Source organism: Sinocyclocheilus grahami, unplaced genomic scaffold (genome assembly GCF_001515645.1).
Source record: "Sinocyclocheilus grahami isolate Dianchi unplaced genomic scaffold, SAMN03320097.WGS_v1.1 scaffold17.1, whole genome shotgun sequence".
In the NCBI taxonomy this organism is placed as follows: domain Eukaryota; kingdom Metazoa; phylum Chordata; class Actinopteri; order Cypriniformes; family Cyprinidae; genus Sinocyclocheilus; species Sinocyclocheilus grahami.
The window spans coordinates 5,308,818-5,331,683 of record NW_015505196.1 but is presented as its reverse complement, the minus strand read 5'-3'; the positions used below and the strand labels follow the sequence as shown (position 1 = coordinate 5,331,683).

General features: G+C 36.4%; 1 protein-coding gene across 1 annotated transcript in view; it reads left to right on the top strand.

The window, feature by feature from the left end:
- Positions 1-9,975, top strand: part of LOC107552348 (catenin alpha-2-like) — a 132,526-nt gene extending 122,551 nt beyond the window's left edge. The window contains exons 7-9 of the mRNA XM_016234213.1: positions 7,617-7,820; positions 9,630-9,833; positions 9,946-9,975. Of these exons, the coding sequence (XP_016089699.1) occupies positions 7,617-7,820; positions 9,630-9,833; positions 9,946-9,975 (438 nt within the window). The remainder of the gene's footprint in view (positions 1-7,616; positions 7,821-9,629; positions 9,834-9,945) is intronic.
- The last annotated feature ends 12,891 nt before the right edge of the window (positions 9,976-22,866 follow it).

Sequence of the window (22,866 nt, the reverse complement as noted above, 5' to 3'; positions counted from 1 at the left end):
CCGAGATAAGGACGAGCCCGTCTCGGATCCCTCCGCTAAATCCACTTGTGATCCCCCACGATAACAGCCGCCGCTGGACCCAGCAGACCCAGCAGGATCGAGAGCCTGGCCGCTTTCATCGAAGACGGCCAGAGGGAGCGAAGCACACGGAGCGGGCGAAGCTCACAATAATGGCAGGCAGCCCCCTCGAGAGCTGCCCGTGCATGCTCCGCTCCCAAACAGATGACGCACAAATCGTGTGTATCCTCACCCGAGATATAACGTGGGCAAGGAGGAACACGACTTGAAACGCCGTCCGCTTGCCACATTCTTTTTTGATTTGTATTTTGGCATTCTTTTTTTCGCTTAACATCTTTTTTTTTTTACTGACTGAGTGCTTTGCATACATTCACACACACACCACCTGCATTATTATGGTGGTTAGGAAAATTGCAGTTTAAGACAGTTAATCCAACAACACACATGGCTACTAAATTGAATTTTTTACATTTAACATATACTTACAACCACCATAATAATGCAGGTGGTAAAAGAGGAAGCCACTTGAAGAATCATGAAAAAGTTCGTCACAAGTAGCTTTTCCAAAAGTTGAAGTATATACTAATATACAGACGATGCAGTCATTCACTTAAACGCATAACACACGGCACTAAAATAATTCAATAAACATTCATTAAACAAAAGATGTAACATATAAAACCTAAATGTGCAGAACTGATAACAAAAACTATTAAGAAACATTATCGTTTTAACAAAATGCTTTCAAATGTGAAGTGTCACACAGAGAATTCTGGGGAAAGTTTTTTACTGCAAATTATAATTTTTTGCTCCTAAAAAAACAGTGCATTTAATAGTATTTTTTTTTTAAGTAAAAGAAAAAAATTGCTACACAATGTCAAGTTAGATCTTTTACAGTTTTCCCTGTTTGTAGTATGTTTTTTTTTCTCCATATAACATTTTACAGTTAAAATTACACTTATGTTTTACAGTGTGTATGCCAGTGGCCAGTTGCATAAACTTTTTTTTAACCAACAATATTGGTCTTAACTTTAAATAAAAAATTTTTTACCATAAAATGGATTGGTCTTATGTAGATCTGAAAAGTAAGACTGATTACGTCGGCGCCATGATTCACAATGGCGCCGACGCTGATGGCTGCCTCCGTGGCGTGCTCTGCAGTTGTTTTTATGTTTTTGTTAGTTTGTCCTGTCTTTAGTTATATCCCTGCAATCAGTTTCACCAGAGACAAATTGCTGGACATTCGGAAATACACACCACCCGATATTTCACCGGTTTTCGACTATTCGGATGTTTTGCTGGACATTGTTGTCGGGGGAGCAGTGGCGCTGATCAAACGCTTCAGGACGCGCAGACGGGGGAAGCGAGTCGGATAAAATTTATATGCATAAAATGCATAACAAAAGATGGAAATTAAAACTAATAAGTAATAATAAAATAAAACAATTCAAACAGTTCCTCATGAACTGGTCACTGCTAATTTAAATCTCAAATCTGTATCAGCCACATGAGCACCGCAACTTGACGTTTTTCCTAACTTTAAAAAAAAAAAAATTATGAGTCTTATTTATAAGTAATTTGTGCTATGCAGTGATTTTTCAATTCTATATCTTATGTTTAAGAAAAAAAAATCTTCTGGAACATTTCTTAATAAATTATTTACTGGCAGCTAAATAATTTCAATCTTAAAAAAAAAAAAAAAAAAATCCTATTTTAGTAATTTAGCTTTTTAACTTTTTATTTTAGTTTTATAATATTTTATTATTTAATATATTAGCTCAATATTATATCTTTATGTTGACTGTGTGACTCAGCATTCACTGACAGAATTAACATAGAAAGCACAAATCTACACCACAGGATGGATGGAGATATGCTGTCCTGTCGTGAGTGGGTTGCAACTCCTGGATGGCATTGTGAAGCTTTCTCACTATCTGTTTGCTTCTCTCAGACATGTGTTTGTGTCTGTTAGAAAGCTGACATCAATGCTTTTTCCCCACTGTGCCTTGCTCTATCAGGGTAGGGTAATGCCTACTTCCCCATGTGTTTGTTTTGACTTGTGGAACCAATCTAATCTGCTTTTGTGTGTGTGTGTGTGTTTGTAGATGCATGCATCTCACGGTTTTGAGGTTTGCAAACACATCCTTGAACACATCCTTATGAGATAAAAAAGTTGGGAATTTATATTCTGTGTTTAGCCGCTTACATCTTGCATGAATAAACCACAGCACAAATTAAAACATTCTTCTGGTTAATGGGTCATGTTAAAATAAATAAATAAATAAACATACTTGACATTTACATTCACTTGATCATTTGAATTAAGATTTATACTGAATTATAGAAAACAAACATGTTGTACCTCCCAGAAAATTTTCATCAATTGAAATGAGACTATAATGCCAATATTGATCAGCATATCTTTCTGAATGTGTTCAACATCAGAAAAGGTTTGTTTAATAATGTCCGTAATTGTTTCAGATCAATCTGAGTGGTTACTGCAGCACATTTCAGCCTGGTTTATTTTGTGAAACTTGTCACAATGTAATAACATGACCCAACAGCACTGATTCTGATTTCACATATAAATAGAGCATTTACATAAATGTCTTATTGGCATGATAACAAGAAAAAAAAATTGTCATTTAATTCTATAAGTGAGAGAAAGGATGGAAAATGTAAATTAAATAGAGCACATTATAACTGTATTGAACCTAAAGGTCTTTGCACACTGTGCCCGCAATTTTCACACGATAAGAATAAATACGACCTCTCCTTGTGTAGGGATGGGCGATATCTTATCGTTTGCGATATAGCCTACCGGTAGAAATTCTCCCCGCGATAAGAATTAGTCTTCCCGCGAAAATAATGATAAAGCATAGTTGTTGACATATGTTGTGGCTTCCAGTATGAAATAGTCATTACATTACATGTGTACTTAGTAATGCTCATAACACCAGGGTACAAATAGGAAAGATAATACTTTTCTCTAAAGAAACAGGATTTTTTTTTCTCTAAGTGGATTCATAAGATTCCCTGAATTATCATCATTGATCTCGCAATCGCAATAAATGCCAGAATTTATCTTGATATATGTTTAAGCCCGTATTGCCCATCCCTATCGTTGTGTCAATCACATTTTCACACTGCCTTCGAAACTTTCATCCGCCATAAAAAAATTCGGATCGGGTTTAATTTTCTGTGTTTTTCACATTCATAGCACGCATTTTGACTCGGTGTGCAAGGTTTCTGTGTGTGACGATGACGAAAACGATAAAACGCATACGAAATTTTCAGACTCAGTGTGCAAAGACCTTAAGAGGGGAAAAAAAGGAAATGAAAATTAAACAATTAAAATTTAAATATAAAATAGAATAAGATGTAAAATAAAATTTAAAATAGTAATACAATAGTAATAAAAATAAAGTATGTAAAAAAAATGATATGACCTCTTTAAGGAAATGACTGAAAAGTGATTCAATACTGTTCGCTGTTTTTTTTTTTTTTTGGCTACTGTGGCATCTATGAGATTGCCTTGACAAAGTAAAAAAAAAAAAAATGGGTTTGTCATTCTTTGTTTGCATCAGTCACAGAAATGTGTTTAGTCAAGCTTTCTCAGTTTCAGAACAGCTCTTTTACCCTACAGACTGTGAGGACTCAAACTCGAATGCAAGCAAGCGTATGTATGCGGGTGGTGTATATAAACTATTGTGGTGGACAGAAGGCTTGCCAACACACAACACAAACACACGAGACAGACTTCTGATGTGGGCAGTCGCTTTACAGTGATAACAGAAACTTTTTAATAGCTTATCAAATGGAGGGAGTGTTGATGGCACTGCGATGGAGCAGGTGGTGTTTGTATGACTCAATCAGATGGAGCACCAGCCCTCTTAACCTTGTTGTATGTCCGCACACACACCAGCATTGAATGTAGGACAGTGGTTTGCTGGATTCCAGCCAGAATTAGAGACACCCTAGATAGACACTAATCATTAATAACCCACACAGACTAGTCACCAGCCTAGCCAACTTTGTTCGTCACACTCTTTCTGTCCTTTTCACTCTCTCTCTCACCCATGTTTTTCCTCTTTCCTGTCCTCACGCTCCAAAGCACTTTAGTCACTGTGTAAAAGTAGGTTGCGTTCAATGCACCGCTCTCTCGTTCCCTCCCTCATTATACCGTCCTTGACAAACAACCTGTCACATTGTGTGAGAGGAGTAAGTGGCATTCCCACCCACTTCTAAAACATACACACACGCGCATACAGTACACTACATAACTGATTGCGTCTGGCCTATCATGATCCATTTTTACAGATGAGTTTGTGTACTCCTCAGCAATCAATCTGGACTAATTATGTTAGCGCAGACAAATTGATGGCGCCCTTTCAGAGTGACTTTTTGCATTTCACTTCATTTGTCTTTTTAGTGCATATTCTATGTGGTTTGTGTCTTTAGGTATGTGTGGTCGTATAGATTTGAGAATTTAGGTATTCTTAGATTTATTGTCCAAAAAACTTTAAAGGACCATTCAAACCTGTAGCGTCAGTAATTTTTTTATGTTTTTGCTCATTTTGCTCTTATGCTCACTGCATTTATTTTAAATAAAATCGTAATCTGTGAAATACTTTTACAATATAAAATAACTCAAATATAATTTATCCCTGAGATGGCAAAGTTGAATTTTCATTCGTATATATATATTTTTTCATAGTTCTCACTGAGCAAATATGCCGTGTTTAACTAAAATATATATATTTTATATACCGCTGACGCTCTGGAGCTTACGTCGCCGAAAACATTGAAGCAAATTTTCAAATAGACGTTATCTTTATTAACAAACTGCATATTTGAAGTCCAAACAAGTACATTCTTGCCTAAAAAACTCTTATAACTACATTCTGTGACACAAAAAAGTATTATTTTTTAAATTATAGTGGATTTGGGCATCCGCCATGACACTCATTGTGAGAAATATGGCAACTTTGGCAAGTGGAGTGATACAAATGGTGAAACGGCTGTTGGAGTTCTGGTGGACGCTAATATCACACTCTTATCAGCCAATCAAATTCAAGGACCAGAAAGGACTGTTGTGTAAATATATTTGTATGTATTTGAAAGCCCTGCTATCCTTGACCTACAGTATTTTTTCTTATCGAGAAAATCATATAGAGAAGTGTTTTGATAAGGCCAAGATCCAGGCATGATGACGAATGCAATTCCCACAAGCACTGATGAGTTTTTCTTTCTTCAATCATTCTGCAAGCATTGCATTAAGCTTCTCTTAAGGGCAGCATGAAAACAAAATTGGTCTTGTTTATTTGTGGAATAAATGTACCTGGTCTCATTTTACATGATTCATCAGTGCTTATGAATCGATGCTATTGTAAAGAAAAAAGAAGGCTGAAGGCCATGCAGGTGGAGAAATAGTAACCACAAATATGAGCTGGATTTTCAAAATGCAAATCAATTCCTGTTTAATCAAACCAGGTCTCGGCCTTCATTACTTCCTTCTAAACATTGTTTGACTCGAGTACACACTGCATTACAGGAGTCAGATGTGTTGCGAAGGCTGTTTTATGTTGTCTTCAACTAAATCAAATCATAATTGGAATATGTACTCGGCATATGAGTCACACAAGATCTAAGTAATCTGTACAAATTGTTTCACAATGGCTTTGGTCCAGCCTGTCGGCATCTGAAAGTTCTGCCTGTCACTTTCCCATCAAACATTTCACACCAGTCTTTGTTTTAGCCCCTCAGTCAGGCAGAAGAGGGTGGACCGCAATAGAGCTGGGTACAAACCAATACATGTCCACATATTTATCACTGAGTCATTGAGATGGCCAAGACTTCTGCTATTGCTTTTACTTAAGAGTTGATCTCCATGGCAACAGGCTATTATGGGAAAGCTGTCTCTGTCTTTCTCTCTAATTGCGTCGCTGTTAGCTGGCAGTACTGCTGCTAGGTTAGCATACAGTACAAAAAACACAAACATCATTTCCTGCCTGTGGACATGGCAAAGAACAGGAAGTGCATGCTGAGATATAAACGACAAAAGATCTGTGAACTTCTTATTAACTGCAGGTCTGAGTTGCTGAAGTGGCTTTCTGAATATTAGTCTCCAAAGTAAAGGGCACAGACACAAGCCACCTCTGGTTCCTCTAAATGCCACCTCCACTTCATCTGCACCGGCAAAGTCCACAAAATGCAAACTGCTGCCGAAGCCGTATTCATATATAGCCGTAAAACATAATATCGCCACTATCAATATGGTAATTTTCCCATCCCTAGAGATCATAAAGCCTGTATTTGGTAGCAACTTTTCATCAATAAAAAGGGAGGCTGTTCTTGAGTCTGCGTCCTGTGTTTAAAAGCCCCATTAAATCACAATGTGGTTGTAACCGAGGCCCTGGATCTCACCTTGAAGGTCACCTTAGCAGCCTCTGGGTATGGACTCCAACCGACTGTCTTCAGTGGTTAGCTAATGGAAACTATGGCAAAAATCTCACAGCTCTTATCTTCTATCGGCTACACAAAGATCTCTACCATCTGGGGGATTTTTTTATTCACAGTTGTGAGACTAAGGCATACAGTATAAGACAATAATCTAAAGATTGTGATTGGTTGTTTTATACAGTACATCAAAAATTCATTTCTATGACTATAGGGTCTAAATATTTTATGCAGCATATACGATTCAGGAGAATATGAGACGGACAATCTTTTGGTTTAAAATAGAGATTGCAATTCTCACATGATTGTGAAGAAAAAAAAGATATACTGTATCTATATATATTCTCATCCAATATTTTGAGGAGGCACTGCCTCCATGGAGGAAATGCCCCTGATATACATATATTCTGGCAATCTGACAAAATTCTCATTTTATTTAAATATATCATGCATAATATTTGTTGTTTTATTTTCATTTTTGTACTGTTTTTTTTCTCATCCAATATTTTGCACTGCCTCCCTTGCCTCCTCAGAGGAAATGCCCCTTATGTATTAGACTACTACACAAAATCACATGATTTACTAGAGATTCTGACAATCTGACATCATTTTCATTTGCTTCAGTCTATTTAAAAAAATACATACAAATAAAATGAATGAAGGAGTCAGTGCATTGTTAATAAATACTTGTTTTGTTATTGGATGAGCGTTTTGAATGAATGTTTTGAATGAATGATTCATGAGAAAAAAAATAGTCACTTTTGTTTTTTTTCATGACAAGTGTCAGTGGAGCATGAGCAGTGCATGTTTTGTCGCTGCCCATGTTAATGAATGAGAGTGTATGTAATGTTTTTTTTTTAAACTGATAAAACGGTTTTATACTTTTATATATATTTTTTTTATACTGATTGTTGTTTTCTCACAATTACTTCAGTGCAAAAGTCTTACAATGCTCTACTATGGCACTTCATTATGTTACATATTTATAAAAAGAAATTCAACTGGTGATATTTCTCACAAAGCAAATAATAACAAAGCTGAAGTGATTCCTCCCAAAGCTGTTTATGGCTTTTAATGTTTTAAACTAAAACTAAAAAATTCATAACCCTGGCCATATTTTTTTTTGTTTTCTGTTTCAGAATAAGATCATTCTGGACCCGCTAACATTCAGTGAGGCTCGCTTCAGGCCGTCCCTTGAGGAACGTCTGGAGAGCATCATCAGTGGCGCCGCCCTCATGGCCGACTCATCCTGCACACGCGACGATCGCCGCGAACGCATCGTAGCCGAGTGCAACGCCGTGCGTCAGGCCCTGCAAGACCTGCTGAGCGAGTACATGAACAATGTAAGTCCTGAACAATATTTTACGCAATGTAAGGTAGCTAAATGATTATACTTTTTAAAGGTTTTAGTTTTTAGTTTTTCTGGAAGGTTATTTTGTTTAGTTTGTTCAAATTGTTTTAAATCAGACTTTATCAAATTGGATTTAGGTTTACTGACTTGCCTTTTAAGTGTTGTTTTTATAAAGGTTTTGTGAGGGGACTAATTGATGAGACTTTTTTTCTCCTTTTATTCTTGCACATTGTGCATTGCTTGTGAATCATTCCTAAGACAGAATGGCTAGAAAACATACATTTACCTTCAACAACCATGGTTACAGTAGACATATACCTTTCATGGAGTTGACACATACCATATGAATACACATAATATTTCCCAAAGAGTGGTTATTTATTTATCAGTGTTGACATGGAACATGAAGAGCTTTCTGCATGGAAAGCTTTAGCGTCATCACATATAGCACACTTAGGCTGTATGAGGTTATATCAGATTATGTACATTTCTGAAGTTTTAAGCAGGGGAACTTCCAGAATGAACTTCCAACATGGCTGAAGCGATATCAAAGCTACACTGTCAGAAATTTCAGTTTGTGTGATTATATGTTGTACTTTTTCTCCAGCTGTAGTGTATGGAAAGGCCTGCTCAGCTAAAAAAGACAGGATTATTGCTTCCTGACATACAACTGAATTTATTTGGTAGACTTCATAATGGTCATACACTACTGAAATTCAAAGATGTTTTTGAAGAAGTGTCTTATGCTCACCAGAGCTGCATTTATGTGATCAAAAGTACAGTAAAAGCAGTAATATTCTGACTGTTTGTTTTTAAATATATTTTAAAATGTAGTTGATAACATTTTTTATTTTAGAAGCCATTACTCCAGTCTTCAGGATTCTTTGATGAATAGATGAAGTTCAAAAGAACAGCATTTATTTGAAATACAAATCTTGTGTAACATTATGTCTTTACTGTCTCTTTTGATCAATTCCATGCAACTTTGCTGTATTAATTTCTTTCAAAAAAAAAAAAAAGTTTGGGGTCAAACCTTTGAACAGTACTGTTTGCATATAAGCAACAATTTCCATATTTATCTTCTGACTTTCAGTCATGGCTAGATACTGACTGTTCATCTTGAGACAGTTCACCCGTTAAAGGGTCTTAATATTCTATGATAAATAAGTACTCTGACATTTTGCCATTCACAAACACTTATTTTAAATGTCTATTGGTGTTTGATATCCTTGACTCAAATGAAACACTTCAAAGCAGATAATCCTATATAATTATCAAGGTGGTGTGTAAATTTTCATTTGCTTCAGTCTATTTAAAAAAATACATACAAATAAAATGAATGAAGGAGTCAGTGCATTGTTAATAAATACTTGTTTTGTTATTGGATGAGCGTTTTGAATGAATGTTTTGAATGAATGATTCATGAGAAAAAAAATAGTCACTTTTGTTTTTTTTTCATGACAAGTGTCAGTGGAGCATGAGCAGTGCATGTTTTGTCGCTGCCCATGTTAATGAATGAGAGTGTATGTAATGTTTTTTTTTAAACTGATAAAACGGTTTTATATACTGATTGTTGTTTTCTCACAATTACTTCAGTGCAAAAGTCTTACAATGCTCTACTATGGCACTTCATTATGTTACATATTTATAAAAAAAAATTCAACTGGTGATATTTCTCACAAAGCAAATAATAACAAAGCTGAAGTGATTCCTCCCAAAGCTGTTTATGGCTTTTAATGTTTTAAACTAAAACTAAAAAATTCATAATCCTGGCCATATTTTTTTTTGTTTTCTGTTTCAGAATAAGATCATTCTGGACCCGCTAACATTCAGTGAGGCTCGCTTCAGGCCGTCACTTGAGGAACGTCTGGAGAGCATCATCAGTGGCGCCGCCCTCATGGCCGACTCATCCTGCACACGCGACGATCGCCGCGAACGCATCGTAGCCGAGTGCAACGCCGTGCGTCAGGCCCTGCAAGACCTGCTGAGCGAGTACATGAACAATGTAAGTCCTGAACAATATTTTACGCAATGTAAGGTAGCTAAATGATTATACTTCTGTCAGGACCACTATCGCATATAAGCAACAATTTCCATATTTATCTTCTGACTTTCAGTCATGGCTAGATACTGACTGTTCATCTTGAGACAGTTCACCCGTTAAAGGGTCTTAATATTCTATGATAAATAAGTACTCTGACATTTTGCCATTCACAAACACTTATTTTAAATGTCTATTGGTGTTTGATATCCTTGACTCAAATGAAACACTTCAAAGCAGATAATCCTATATAATTATCAAGGTGGTGTGTATGCATATACTGTATGTGTGTCCGTGTCAGTTACTTTGAAACAGGTGTCACAAAGCCATTGGCAATTGTTCTGTAATATTGATCTCTTTGACATCAATGGCGCTGTCTGGCTCTGATGCTATGCGGTAATCTATGGCACCCGGCTATAATCTAATGTATGTTTCTTAGTGCTGGTGTGTTCAAGCACCATACAGGAACAGAGGGATATTAAATACAACCTCTCATTCGATTAGCGATGCCCCTTTAGTCAAAACACTACGTCAGTAGAGATGAATATCACATCAGCACTCCAATTACAAGCTCCTGCTCTGGGAGGGAATGTGTTTGCGTGGCTAGGACGCTCATTTTATATGAGTTTTAGTCTCTCAAGATAATCATTTTATGTGTGTTTATTTTGGGCATGTTTGTAATTTGTGTCTTTGTATTAGGTGTGTGCGATAATGACAAAAAAATGATGTCTCTATATTTTCTGGAATTTTGTCAATAACGATAATTAGGCAATATTTAGTAAGACACTATAGGGCTGTTACCAATAAAAATAAATCCGTATCAACAACATTTTTATTTGCATTGCAGACGTGGGACAGTGGCATTGCAGACTGAAGTGGCATTTAGATGCATTTACACAGATTGTTTAATGCAGGACGTTGAATGCATTTAACCTGCAGTTACAAAGCAGTTACAAATGCATAAATAATTAAAATGTTGAATACTGATATTTGAAATTATTTTGGGAAAAAAAAGGAAAAATATATTTTAAATAAAAACCTAAAATTGAGTGATTCATTTAACAAATTTGTTCAAACGGCTGATTGTGTGTTACTCAGAGAGGCAAAACCGTTCTGCTGTGGCTTTGATTGAAACTATTTTCGTTTATGAAATACAGCAAAAACAAGAACTTGTGTCAAAAATGTAATGTGTCCATATTAACTTCTTGTTTATTGGACTGTTCTAATCAATTTCACATTTACAAAAATAACGCAGTGAAAGTGTGAACTCTGTGCTCGCACAGTAATCTAACTTAAATCTTGTAGTGTATGTGCACTCTCTGTGTGTGTTTTTGGTTGTTTTTTGCGATATACTCACAAATGTCAATTCGCATATCATTTAAACAACAATTACGATATTATCATAGACAATATATATCGCACACCCCTACTTTGTATGGGTTTGTTCATGGTAATACTTTTATTAGCACAAATACATTTTCATTATACACATGTTCTATATACTGACATTATGTTTTGCATCCTAGAATCTGCATATTCATAGGCTGATCCTGGTATATAAAGCTTTTTTATCATTCATTCATTAATTTTACTAACACACACACACACAAAAAAGTTGTTGTTTTAATTTCAGATACCTTGCTTTTATTGTGGTAATGTGCTATCTAATCTGATCTGATCTCCAAAAATGCACGTTTAAACCTGGCATAGAGTGCATTTGTCATGCCATTATCGTATTGTTTATGTTTTGCAACTCCTCTGTCGTCACAGCTTTCTAGTCCCACAGGCTGAATTGCTGTAGTTTCTTAGCTCACTTTAAGGTGATTCATTATTTTTGGTAGTTTCTGCTAGTGCACTATAGCTGCAGGCATGGAAGTATGTGCTAGCGATCTAAACCAAAGACCAAAGAGATGGCAAAACTTGAAACAGGGCAAATTATTATTTTGTTTTATTGTTTTGTTATCTCTATGCTATATGCCAAAACAAAACAAAACAAGAAAAGAAAAGAAAATTTTTATCCCAACAGATCAGTGATATGTTTTATTCTGGTAGAAGAGAACACAAGTTTACATGTAAACGTTATTAGCTTCTAGCTTCTGGGAATTATGGGTACAGAGAGGAAGCGAGAAATAGTGTCTGATTTCTACACTGTACACAAAAATTACCATTGGTTCAGTTTCTTCTAAAACCTTTTCAACTTCTGCCTCCGTCCTTTCACCTTTTGCTCTAATCGTTCTTCAAGCTCAAGCCTGAATGACTTGTGGAACGGCACGAGCTTGATCAATGTGCTGGTTTGCAATAAATTAAATTGAAGTGACAAGAGAATGTCCATACTTGTCCTGGCCGGTGGTGATCGCTGATTGGTGACACCCGCCCAGACTCCCAGACCACTGCTGAATCATCAGAATTGGCTGATTTAGTTATGGCAGCCCAGACAGGCCAATCTATCAATTGATCGGTTGGAGTAATGCATTGCTGACCTGGGTCAAGGGAGCTCGGGCTTGTGGCTAGAGGTTGAAGGGGTCTAGGGCTTTGTGGCTGTGGTGGTTCACCTCGCTAGCCTGGCCTGCAGTGCACTAAAGAGGATTTAGGGAGTTGGTTAGCAGAACTTAATCTTGCACTTAGCGGGACGTGGCATTCCGGCGGTCACACTGCGTTTAAAAAAGATGGATGCCTATATTCTTCGGCTCTCCAAGGGGCTACACAGAAAGACTTGATCAAGAGGCAGGGTCTCCGAACACTCCATCAGCCTAACAGCGCTGCTACCAGCCGCACGAGTGCAGAGCCTGTGCAAACCCAAAGGATTACTTAAGAAGAACTGCAGATCAGCGAATGATAGAGAAGGAAATAGGAACAATGGGATGGATAGATTAGAAGCACTTGTGAGATTTGGTGTCACCTCCTACTCCATACTGCAGTACTGGGGTTGGATGAAGATGCTATTTTGTGACTTAATATAAAAAGTTAGGTCACCAGCACTTTATGTGCATCAAATTTTATTATTGTTGAATAAGCTTTATATATATATTTATTATATATCAGCCATGAACCATAATTTGCTACTTACAAGTTTGTTGCTGGTGTTACGTTTAGAGAGTATTTGATTGGAGGAAAAAAAAATATGCAGGATAAGTCTTCAATATATTTAGTCTATACAGTCTAAGTCATTACAGTTTAAGAAAGACTGTAAATAACTCTCACTTTTAGAAGAACTCTAGCATATCAATAGCGTCAAAGCTGATAGTCCAGTATGGACTACGTGCCACAAAACTAACATGATATCAAGGCTAAAAGCTGTTAAATTTGAGTGAACATGAGAGTAGTGTTGTTTCTTAAATTAATTGTTTTGAAGTGTCTTTGAGCAAATCAATTAAGTGAGTAAATAAGTGACTCATTCATAAAGACAAGCTGAATTTGGAATACCAACTAGCAAATTACACTTACTTTTTTCTGAATTCAGTCCAATTGAATTAATTCCCGAATGAATCAGCATTTTGAACAAATAATTTAAGTGAATAACTCAATGACTTTCTTTGATTTGCCACCTACTGAATAAATAAATAAATGAATAAAGTAATGCACAGTAAAATTATATTTATTATATTATATTATATTATTTACTAAGCTGATGTTTTTCTTTTTGTAAAATTAGTTGATATCGTAGCTCAGTTTAAGTGCTATACAGTTCAGTTATACAGTTGTACAGTTCAGAATGTTCCAGAACTTTTGTTTTATTATTATGTAAATAAAAAAGGTCTATGTTATACAAAAGTTACAGAATGTTGTGACTTTCTGCCCATCTCCCTAGGATAGCTAATAACAAGCTGTCGTGACACAACACGATAATGTCATGTGACTGCTGGTGCCTCTGCACAGTGTCCTCCCAGCCGCACAAGTGCTTTGATGCCTCGATATGCCAAGTGCTAGACACTGTCTCACTGGACAAGACCAGTCATTTCAGAGAAAATAACCTACAGCATGCACAAGAAAAAAGCCTTTCTTTCGCTCTCACCATCCGTCTCACTCCGTCTGCATCAGTGCAAAGCCTGCCTCTAAAGACACAAACAAAAATACTCATGCATATCACACATTCCCCTTCAAGCTTTCAAGCAAAGTCTCCTGCAAACATCTCTTCTGATTTGCTCTCTCTACTTCTGCTAGCATGACTTTCGCTGTTCTATTAGCCTGGCTACAAGAATGTTGAGTCATTTTGGTTCTTTTCTAGCCAGTCTGAAGTTTGAGGTCTCTTTCATAGCTGTTGGCTACAACTGGTGTTTGTAGCATTTGGAGGTATATGCTGTATGTTTGGCATCTCCTGCGTCCATTACCGATGACTGGAGAGAAACACACAGCGTGATAGTCTGCAGGGAACCTGGACTCATGTGAGTTTTTGTTTTCTGCATCTGAAGAGATCAGTGGGGCTTTAGGTTTTCCAAGATTTTAACTGCGTCTGTACTTGATGGCTCCTGCTGCTTGTTTAACCTTCCCATCTCGATCTTTCCAACCTCATTAGACATCATCTCCTCCTCTTCTTTCTCTTAGTTTCTCCTTGCTGACAAGGTTTCTCCTGGCTTCTTTTGTAGCATCACACATGAAATACTCCACATGACATGATGTTTTTTTTCTTTGTCCCAAAATAAATAATTTGCAGGGATGCAATTCCCACCCCCATATTTTCATATGGATTCATAAGGATTTTCATATTTTCCATCCTGAAGTATGACTCGTGTGAGTTGCGTAAATCCGAAGAAAACAAATCTGTTGTCAACAAAAGAAAAGGCTTTAAGGTCTCCCAGCGTTTTTCCGCTAAAATAAAATAATTACCTTAATTTCGATGGCACTTTTCATTCAAGAAATTCAGCAAAAAATAAAAATAATAATAATAATTATTACAAAATAAATGTTTTAAATATCCTACTTTATAATAATTAATAAAATGTTTTAATATACATGAAACATAACACAAATTTAAATTAAATCAACGAATAATAACATAAAATAAAACCGCTATAGTTTAACTTAGAATAAAAAAGACAGCCATAAATATTAGTATTGGAGTATTACTCTTGTTCAGTATACTACTACTACTACTACTACTACTACTACTACTAATAATAATAATGTTGCATAATTGCTGCATAGTCATAATCAATAAGGGGGGAAAAAGGTTTTCCTTCGTTTAGTCCTTGACTGATCACATGCCTGAATTTGTCATCATTTACTCAGTCTCATGTCATTCTAAACTGATGTAACTTTGTTCTGCGGAAGATGTATTCAAGAATGCTTCAGCTTTTTTTGTCCATGCAATGAAAGTCGGTGGGCATTTTCAAAAATTTGGTTCCACCAAAAAAACAAAAAGTGCATAATTTGGAGTGGCATATGGCTGAATAAATAATGACAATTTTCATTTTTGGAAGAACTTTCCCTTCAAGGATGCATATGCTCTCATCTGGTTTATCATAACTCTTATATTCTTCATAACCATTCCTCAGGCAGATGAAGCTGCCATTTTCACAGGTAGCAGACAGAGAGAGACCTAATTTATGTCGCACAATCAAGCCACAAGCATTTCTCACAATTAAGCTTTCTCTCCCCTCATGTCAAGCTGACTTAATGTCAAGACTCATATTAGACTGTTACATCAGATCACTATTTCTGAAATTCTCCCAGTGAGATCCTTCTTACCAATGTCAGGTTAGAAGAAATGTCTTAGCTCGTGGCTCATCCTCTGAGTTGGTGCTCTTGTGCTAGATGTCTTTTTTGCTTATGATAAATGTCCTCACTAGACTTGACCTTTCTGAGGTCATCACAAATCAAAGGACCGCCTTAGGCATTTCAGGTTTGTTTTTGCGGCGTTCCTCACCCACTTCCTCATCGAGAGCCTCTTTCCAGCCAGATTCCACACTTACGCCCTATTAAGTGGCCTGTATGGAGCGATCCATCAGACTTTTCCCATAGCGACTTGAATACCCTCCCTTCCATCTGTCAGTCCCTAATGCCCCTGGCTTGTTTTGCTCCACCAATGAGAGACACTTACTTTGTGTATGGCCCCATTCCAAATACACAAGCATAGACTCAGAGCATAATTTACCAAATTTACTGTTTTAGTGCACAATAGTAGAGATGCCTAATATGTTGGTTAAATAATAAGTATAAACTACATTTAAAAGTTTGGAGTCGGAGAAGATTTCTGAAAGAACTCCCTTATGCTTACCATGGCTGAACTTGCAGTAGACACAATTTAAAATAACCATTTTAATTTTTTGTAGATTTTTAAAATTTTAATTTATTCTTGTGTTTGCTGAAATAAAATGTATTTCTGTAAAGCTGAATTTTCAGCAGGCATTACTACAATCTTCAGTGTCACTTGTTTCTTTAGAAATCATTCTGCCCCCATCCCCCCCCCCCCATTGTAATTTTTTTAACAATGTAAAATTTTTTACTGTCACTTTTGATCAATTTAATAATTCTTATTGAACAGTGCTGTATGTACAGTATATCGTATGTATGTGTTTATTTATCAGATTGTTCTGTATTGGTTGATATTGGATTTGAAATATTATTATTATTATTATTATTATTATTATTATTATGTCTCTAACACACTTCAAATTCATTTTTGAAATGCTAACAATTTAATCATACTGTTATACTTAATTTTTTTTGAATCTCAAATTGAAAATATGTTTATCATACTGCACATTACAATGCCTAAATTCACTTGTAGCATTTAAAACAATTGATTTTGATTTAGTTTTATTTTAATTATTTGTTTAATTCTTATTTTTCTTATTCTTAGTTTTTTATTATTATTATATATTTTAATGTATATGTTTTTAATTAAATTAATATATAGAAATGATCACCTATTAGTATCAGGCAGAAATTTAACATAGATACTTTCTTACTCAAAAGTGCCATAACTGCGGGGACAAAATTAACTTTTGACTTTTGTAGATCCTCTGCACCTTCACAAAGGCCTCTGAAACCAGTAATGAGAAAAGTAAGAGGACACACAGTTGCAAACTCTCAAGGAGGGACCTTTTATCTCCCAATTTCCTTTACAAGGACTCTTGCCTGCATGCTGGCCTTGGCCTTGCTCTGGTAATGCAGGGAGAGAAGGACGCAAACGAGAGGTGCATTTCTTTTACATTCTTTTCTCCCTCACGTTTTTCCCAAGCTCTGGCTCTATCTGTGTTAAACTAGACTTGCACTGCCAGTGACTCCTGTCCCTCTCTCCCCCACTCCCCAAAAGAGAGGTTTGCAGGTTAGAAAACAAAATTGGTCTCCATATATAGTCAAAGGGCGTAAGCTAACACCACTATGCAAGATAATTCAGGCAGGGTATGGACTTTATAATTCCCCAACATTTTCATTAATTTGCTCCTCATGTTTGCTGCCTGCAGTAATCAGGGGAATGAAATAGGGCTCAGAATGATGATAAATCACTCGGTGGCCATGTTTTCTGTGGTGCTGCTTCATTACTGAATGGTGATGAGAGTGAAAATAGTCTTCACATTGCTTTGTGAGTCAGGGGAGGGAGGATTATGTGTATGTGTGTGGGAGATGTGTCATTTTCTACCCTCTTACCAGCTGTCATTTTCTTCTTTTTTTTCTTCTTTCTGTGTTTTGAGCAAACTCATGTCTACTTAAAATTTCTGAGTTTTGCTCTGTCTGTGTGCATTGAAAATATTTTGTGTGGGCATGTTAGTATGTGGAGGTCTTCTTATTCTGTCTTTTGTTCAACCTTTTTCTTTCTGTTATATTTGTTTTCTCCAGGCTGAACGAGCATCTCACTCATTTCATTTTGGGTTTGTTTGTTTTGGTTTGAGCCTGCCCATGCGTTTTTGTGTCTGGTTGTATATCAGTCTTGGGGTTAGCAGGGTTTAAAGGCCTGACTGTGAATCCGAACTGGGCAAAATCAATCTTGCTATGGTGCCTTTCTTTGTGTATTTTTTCCTCTGAATGACTCACTGGTCATTCAGCTGTTTTCTTGTTGCCAGTATCAATTTGCTGAGAATGTGATATGTATACCTGTATCCCTGTATGTAAAGGATTGAAGATGCTCATTTCCTGCAAAACCATGTTGAAATTAGCTGTGTTGTTGGAAATAGCTATTGAATCACCTCATCTAAAAACACAGTCACTTTTGGAGTTGGAGTTTGTGTTCTTGAGATGTGGAAGAATGAGTTGTTTTATTTTATTCAGTCAGTTTTGTTTTAAATGGATAGTTCACTCAAAAACTCATTAATTTCTGACCTCCTGTGTGTCATTGTTTTTTGTTTTCCCTATGAAACACAAAGTTGAACTTTCGATCAATATTGACTCTTTTCTATTCAAAGACTGCTCAGAGTGACCTTGGCTTTTTAAAGCTTCAAAAAGGACAAGAAAACCACAAAAGCCTAAAAAAAGTTATCTTTATCACTCTTGCACTTTATTCCAAGCATGAATAAACTTCCAGTAAGCTGCTAATTATTTTCACGCTCATGTCATTCCAAACCCGTAAGACCTTCACTCATCTTTGGAACACAAATGAAGATATTTTTGATGAAATCCGAGAGCTCTCTGACCCTCCCATAGACAGCAAGGGTACTACCACGGTCAAGGCACAGAAACATTGTAAGAACATTGTTAAAATAGTCCATGTGACATCAGTGGTTTAACCATAATTTTACGAAGCTACGATAATGATTTTTGTACGCAAAGAAAACAAAAATAACAGTTTTATTGAACAATTCGTCACCCTGGCATCATATCATGACGTATGCCTGTGCTTTGATCTGAACGTAAACAACGTATGCTGTTCTGTGTCAGCAGTACCACGCGGAAACGTTGTTTTCATTCAGATCAAAGCGTAAACAACGTATCTATGCTGTGCTGCTGACACAGAACAGCATACATTGTTTACGTTCAGATCAAAGCATGCGCATACCTCGTTATACTCTCCAAAATGGCTCCAGGGTGATGCGTAGGAGACAAATTGTTGAATGAAGTCGCTATTTTTGTTTTCTTTATGCACAAAAGTATTCTCGTAGCTTCGTAAAATTACGGTTGAACCACTGCTGTCACGTGGATTATTTTAATGATGTCCTTGCTATGTTTCTGGACCTTGATTGTGGTAGTATCCTTGCTGTCTATGGGAGGGACAGGGAGCTCTCAGAATTTATCAAAAATATCTTAATTTTTGTTCCGAAGATGAACGAAGGTCTTATGGGTTTGGAACAACATGAGGGTGAGTACTTAATGACAGAATTTTCATTTTTTTGGTGAACTATCCCTTTAAGTCTTAATACCATTCTAAATGGGGGTTTATTCTGTGTTCTTTCTATTGTATTTTTATCTCATATATTTTTACTTACCCTTTTCAGAATGTGACTTTTGTCAGGTCGGTCGATATGCCTGAGTGTCATTTGAACAGTTAGTCCTGTTCAGTGTGATGACGCATGACAGGTCAACATGTCTGGTTCACTCTTAGTCATGCACATTCCTGTCTTTAAATAATCACTTGTGTGAAAAGCATCAGCCTCTCTCGAAAAGTCTCAGCGTCCATCCGGTGAATTAGCTTTCTGCTCCGGCTTGACGTCAACATTCCCTCGGCATCCTTATTGCGTGCTTCTTTTAATAAAGTCAGGAAACTGCTGTCTGCCAACAGTCATGCTCGCTTTCAATTAAGGACGCTTCAGAGGCATCGGGCCGTGAATCAGAACACCCGCCACTTGAGCAGGTCCCGAGACGCTGACGTCAATGTATGCGAATGCGCGTCCGTGCCGCAAGGCCACGCCATTCTCCACCGAGGTGATGCAGCCAACTGGGATTTAATTGGGTTTTTAGGCTATTTCATATAAAGGGGAAGAGATGGAATTAACTAGAGACAAATTAATGTAATAAGAGCTCTCAGAGCTGCATGCCCATCGCATTAGCTTCAATGGAACTTCCCCATCCTCCCCACCGAGATTCAACTTGACCACGCCCCCCACCCTTAAGGGTGGAGAAGTGCATGCTGGGCTGTAGGGGTAAACCATGTGGAACCGTTCAATCAGAGTGAAAGAGCAGGAGGAATGTGGCGAGAGAACATTGGAGATTAAAGGAGATGTTTAGAAGAAGGCTGACTTATGGACCTGCCTTTAGACAAGAATCAATTCGAATCAATGGCCTTTAGACAAGAATCAATAATTGGGGTTTATTGCTACTGTTATTATTCTCGTTGTTGTCAGCTGTTTTTTTTTTGCCCCTTAGTAGGTTAGTAATGATAATGCACACATAAACTGAGTTGACATGTCATTTGACTTAATTGCAGTCACTTATATGCTTTTACTCGCCTATGTGTGCTTTTGTATTGTCAAATCAAAAGCATTTGTCTTTATTTCACTTTGAATCAGCTTCTTTAAACTTATACAACAGACATTTTGATTTAAAAGAGCCCCTTTTTATGTTGTATTAGGTTAAACATGTTATATATGATTTTTGCATGTATATAGAATCAGCTAAAAATTTTTTTTTTTATTTGATTGTTTATTTAATTTTTTATTAATGGCATACCACTTTTATTTATTTATTTATTTACTTTTTCTTCTATGTTATTTATGTTCTAGGTATGAAACAAAACTAGACATAACAAAACACAATCTAATATAAAATTACAAAAAAAGCCTTACATATTATATTGTTGTTTCAACAAAACAACAATGTAATATGTTAGTTTTTTTTGTAAATGTTATATTAGATTGTGTTTTGTTATGTCTAGTTTTGTTTCAACAAAAGAAACAAATAACAGAAATACTACTACTACTACTACTACTACTAATAATAATAATAATTAGATTAGAGCCAAAATAATGGACATGTTTTTGTTTTCTTCTGTGTTGTTTAGTTTTATTGAAACCAATCAACTAAATAATATATGTTTGGAATTTATACTACTACTACAACTACTACTACTACTACTAAATAATAATAATAATAATAATAATAATAATAATAATAATAATTAGTAGTAGTAGTAGTAGTAGGAGTAGTATACATTCCAAATATATATTATTTAGTTGTTTAGTTTCAATAAAACTAAACAAACAACACAAGAAAACAAAAATGTCCATAATAATAATAATAATTATTATTATTATTATGGACATTTTTGTTTTCTTGTGTTGTTTGTTTAGTTTTATTGAAACTAAACAACTAAATAATATATATTTGGAATGTATACTACTACTACTACTACTACTACTACTACTAATTATTATTATTATTATTATTATTATTATATAAAAATATAAAAGTTTGGAATTTAGTAGTTTGCGTGGATGACACCCCAATTTCCATCTCATCAAATTTTTCAGCCAGTCAAACCATAATCAAACTAAATGCACTTATAAAATAAAAGCTTCTGTATTTCTCAAACTACCTTAGTTTTAATGAAAGCTCTTTGTGAGTTTGTTATTTTTTACCCATAGTATTGATTTTTATTTTTTTTAGGATAGAAGTGAGTCATTGTACTGTTGACAATTTTAATTATATTAAAGGGGTCATATGATGCGATTTAAATTTTTCCTTTCTCTTTGAAGTGTTACAAGCTCTTGGAGCATAAAGATGATCTGTAAAGTTGCAAAGACTAAAGTCTCAAATCCAAAGAGATATTCTTTATAAAAGTTAAGAGTCAACCATGCCTACCTAAAACGGCTCGTTCTAACACACCCCCACATGTCTACGTCACGATGTGGGAAGATTTGCATAACGCCGCCCAAATGTTTACGCAAAGAAAGAAGGCATAACTTTTATTCTCGCTGTAGTATTGTTGCTGCCACCATGTTGTAAAGACGCTGTGTGACGCTACCAAAAGAGGACACGACTAGAAATCAGTGGTTAAGTTGTATTTACAACACTGTTCCAGAACAGTTCAACCCAAATATTCAGATGTGTGCAGCACATTTTATGGAGGACTGTTTTCTGATCCCCAGAGAATATGACTACAATGCCGGCTGTTCTGACTCACAGACTGTAAGTACGTTTTCATATTTAAAGGATTTGCCACTGACGATTCAAATGCGAGTTTTGAGCAATGTAGAGTAGCGCTTGTTGTTTGTCATTTATCTGATCACAAATGCAGACATGATTTTACGTTTACGAGGCGCAATGCAACTCGTAGCAGAGTCCAGCCCGGGGTCGTCACATGTGGTTGCCGCAAACCCTCTGGCCACTCCTTCGTCGAATCCGCCGGCTGTTCCTCACTCTAGCATGCCGGCCGCCGCTCACTCAAGCCCGCCGTGTGTGATGCTGTGTGTTTCGTTGTGAAAGCGAAACTACTTTGTTTGACCTACCAAAAGAGGACACGACTAGAAATCAGTGGTTAAGTTGTATTTACAGCACTGTTCCAGAACAGTTCAACCCAAATATTCAGATGTGTGCAGCACATTTTATGGAGGACTGTTTTCTGATCCCCAGAGAATATGACTACAATGCCGGCTGTTCTGACTCACAGACTGTAAGTACGTTTTCATATTTAAAGGATTTGCCACTGACGATTCAAATGCGAGTTTTGAGCAATGTAGAGTAGCGCTTGTTGTTTGTCATTTATCTGATCACAAATGCAGACATGATTTTACGTTTACGAGGCGCAATGCAACTCGTAAAAAGACAGTATAAGTCATTATAATCTGTAATTATGTCCCCACTGGATGCAACAAATGCCTCGTTTATAATGGGTTTTAATGTTTTTGTCTCGTCGTTCCGGCCGGACAGGGCATCACAGGATGGCAGGGGCGTAACATTTCCATCACACAATTGAGGTATTCGGCCAATCACAACACACTGGATAGCTGGCCAATCAGAGGACACCTCACTTTTCAGACCGATGAGCTTTGTGTTTTCAGAAAGGCGGGGCATAGAGGAGAAACAATAATGTACAGTATGTGGAAAATAATGTGTTTTTTAAACACAAACTTAAACCGCATAAACACATTTCATTACACCAAATACACAAAATAATGTTCTTTTTAGC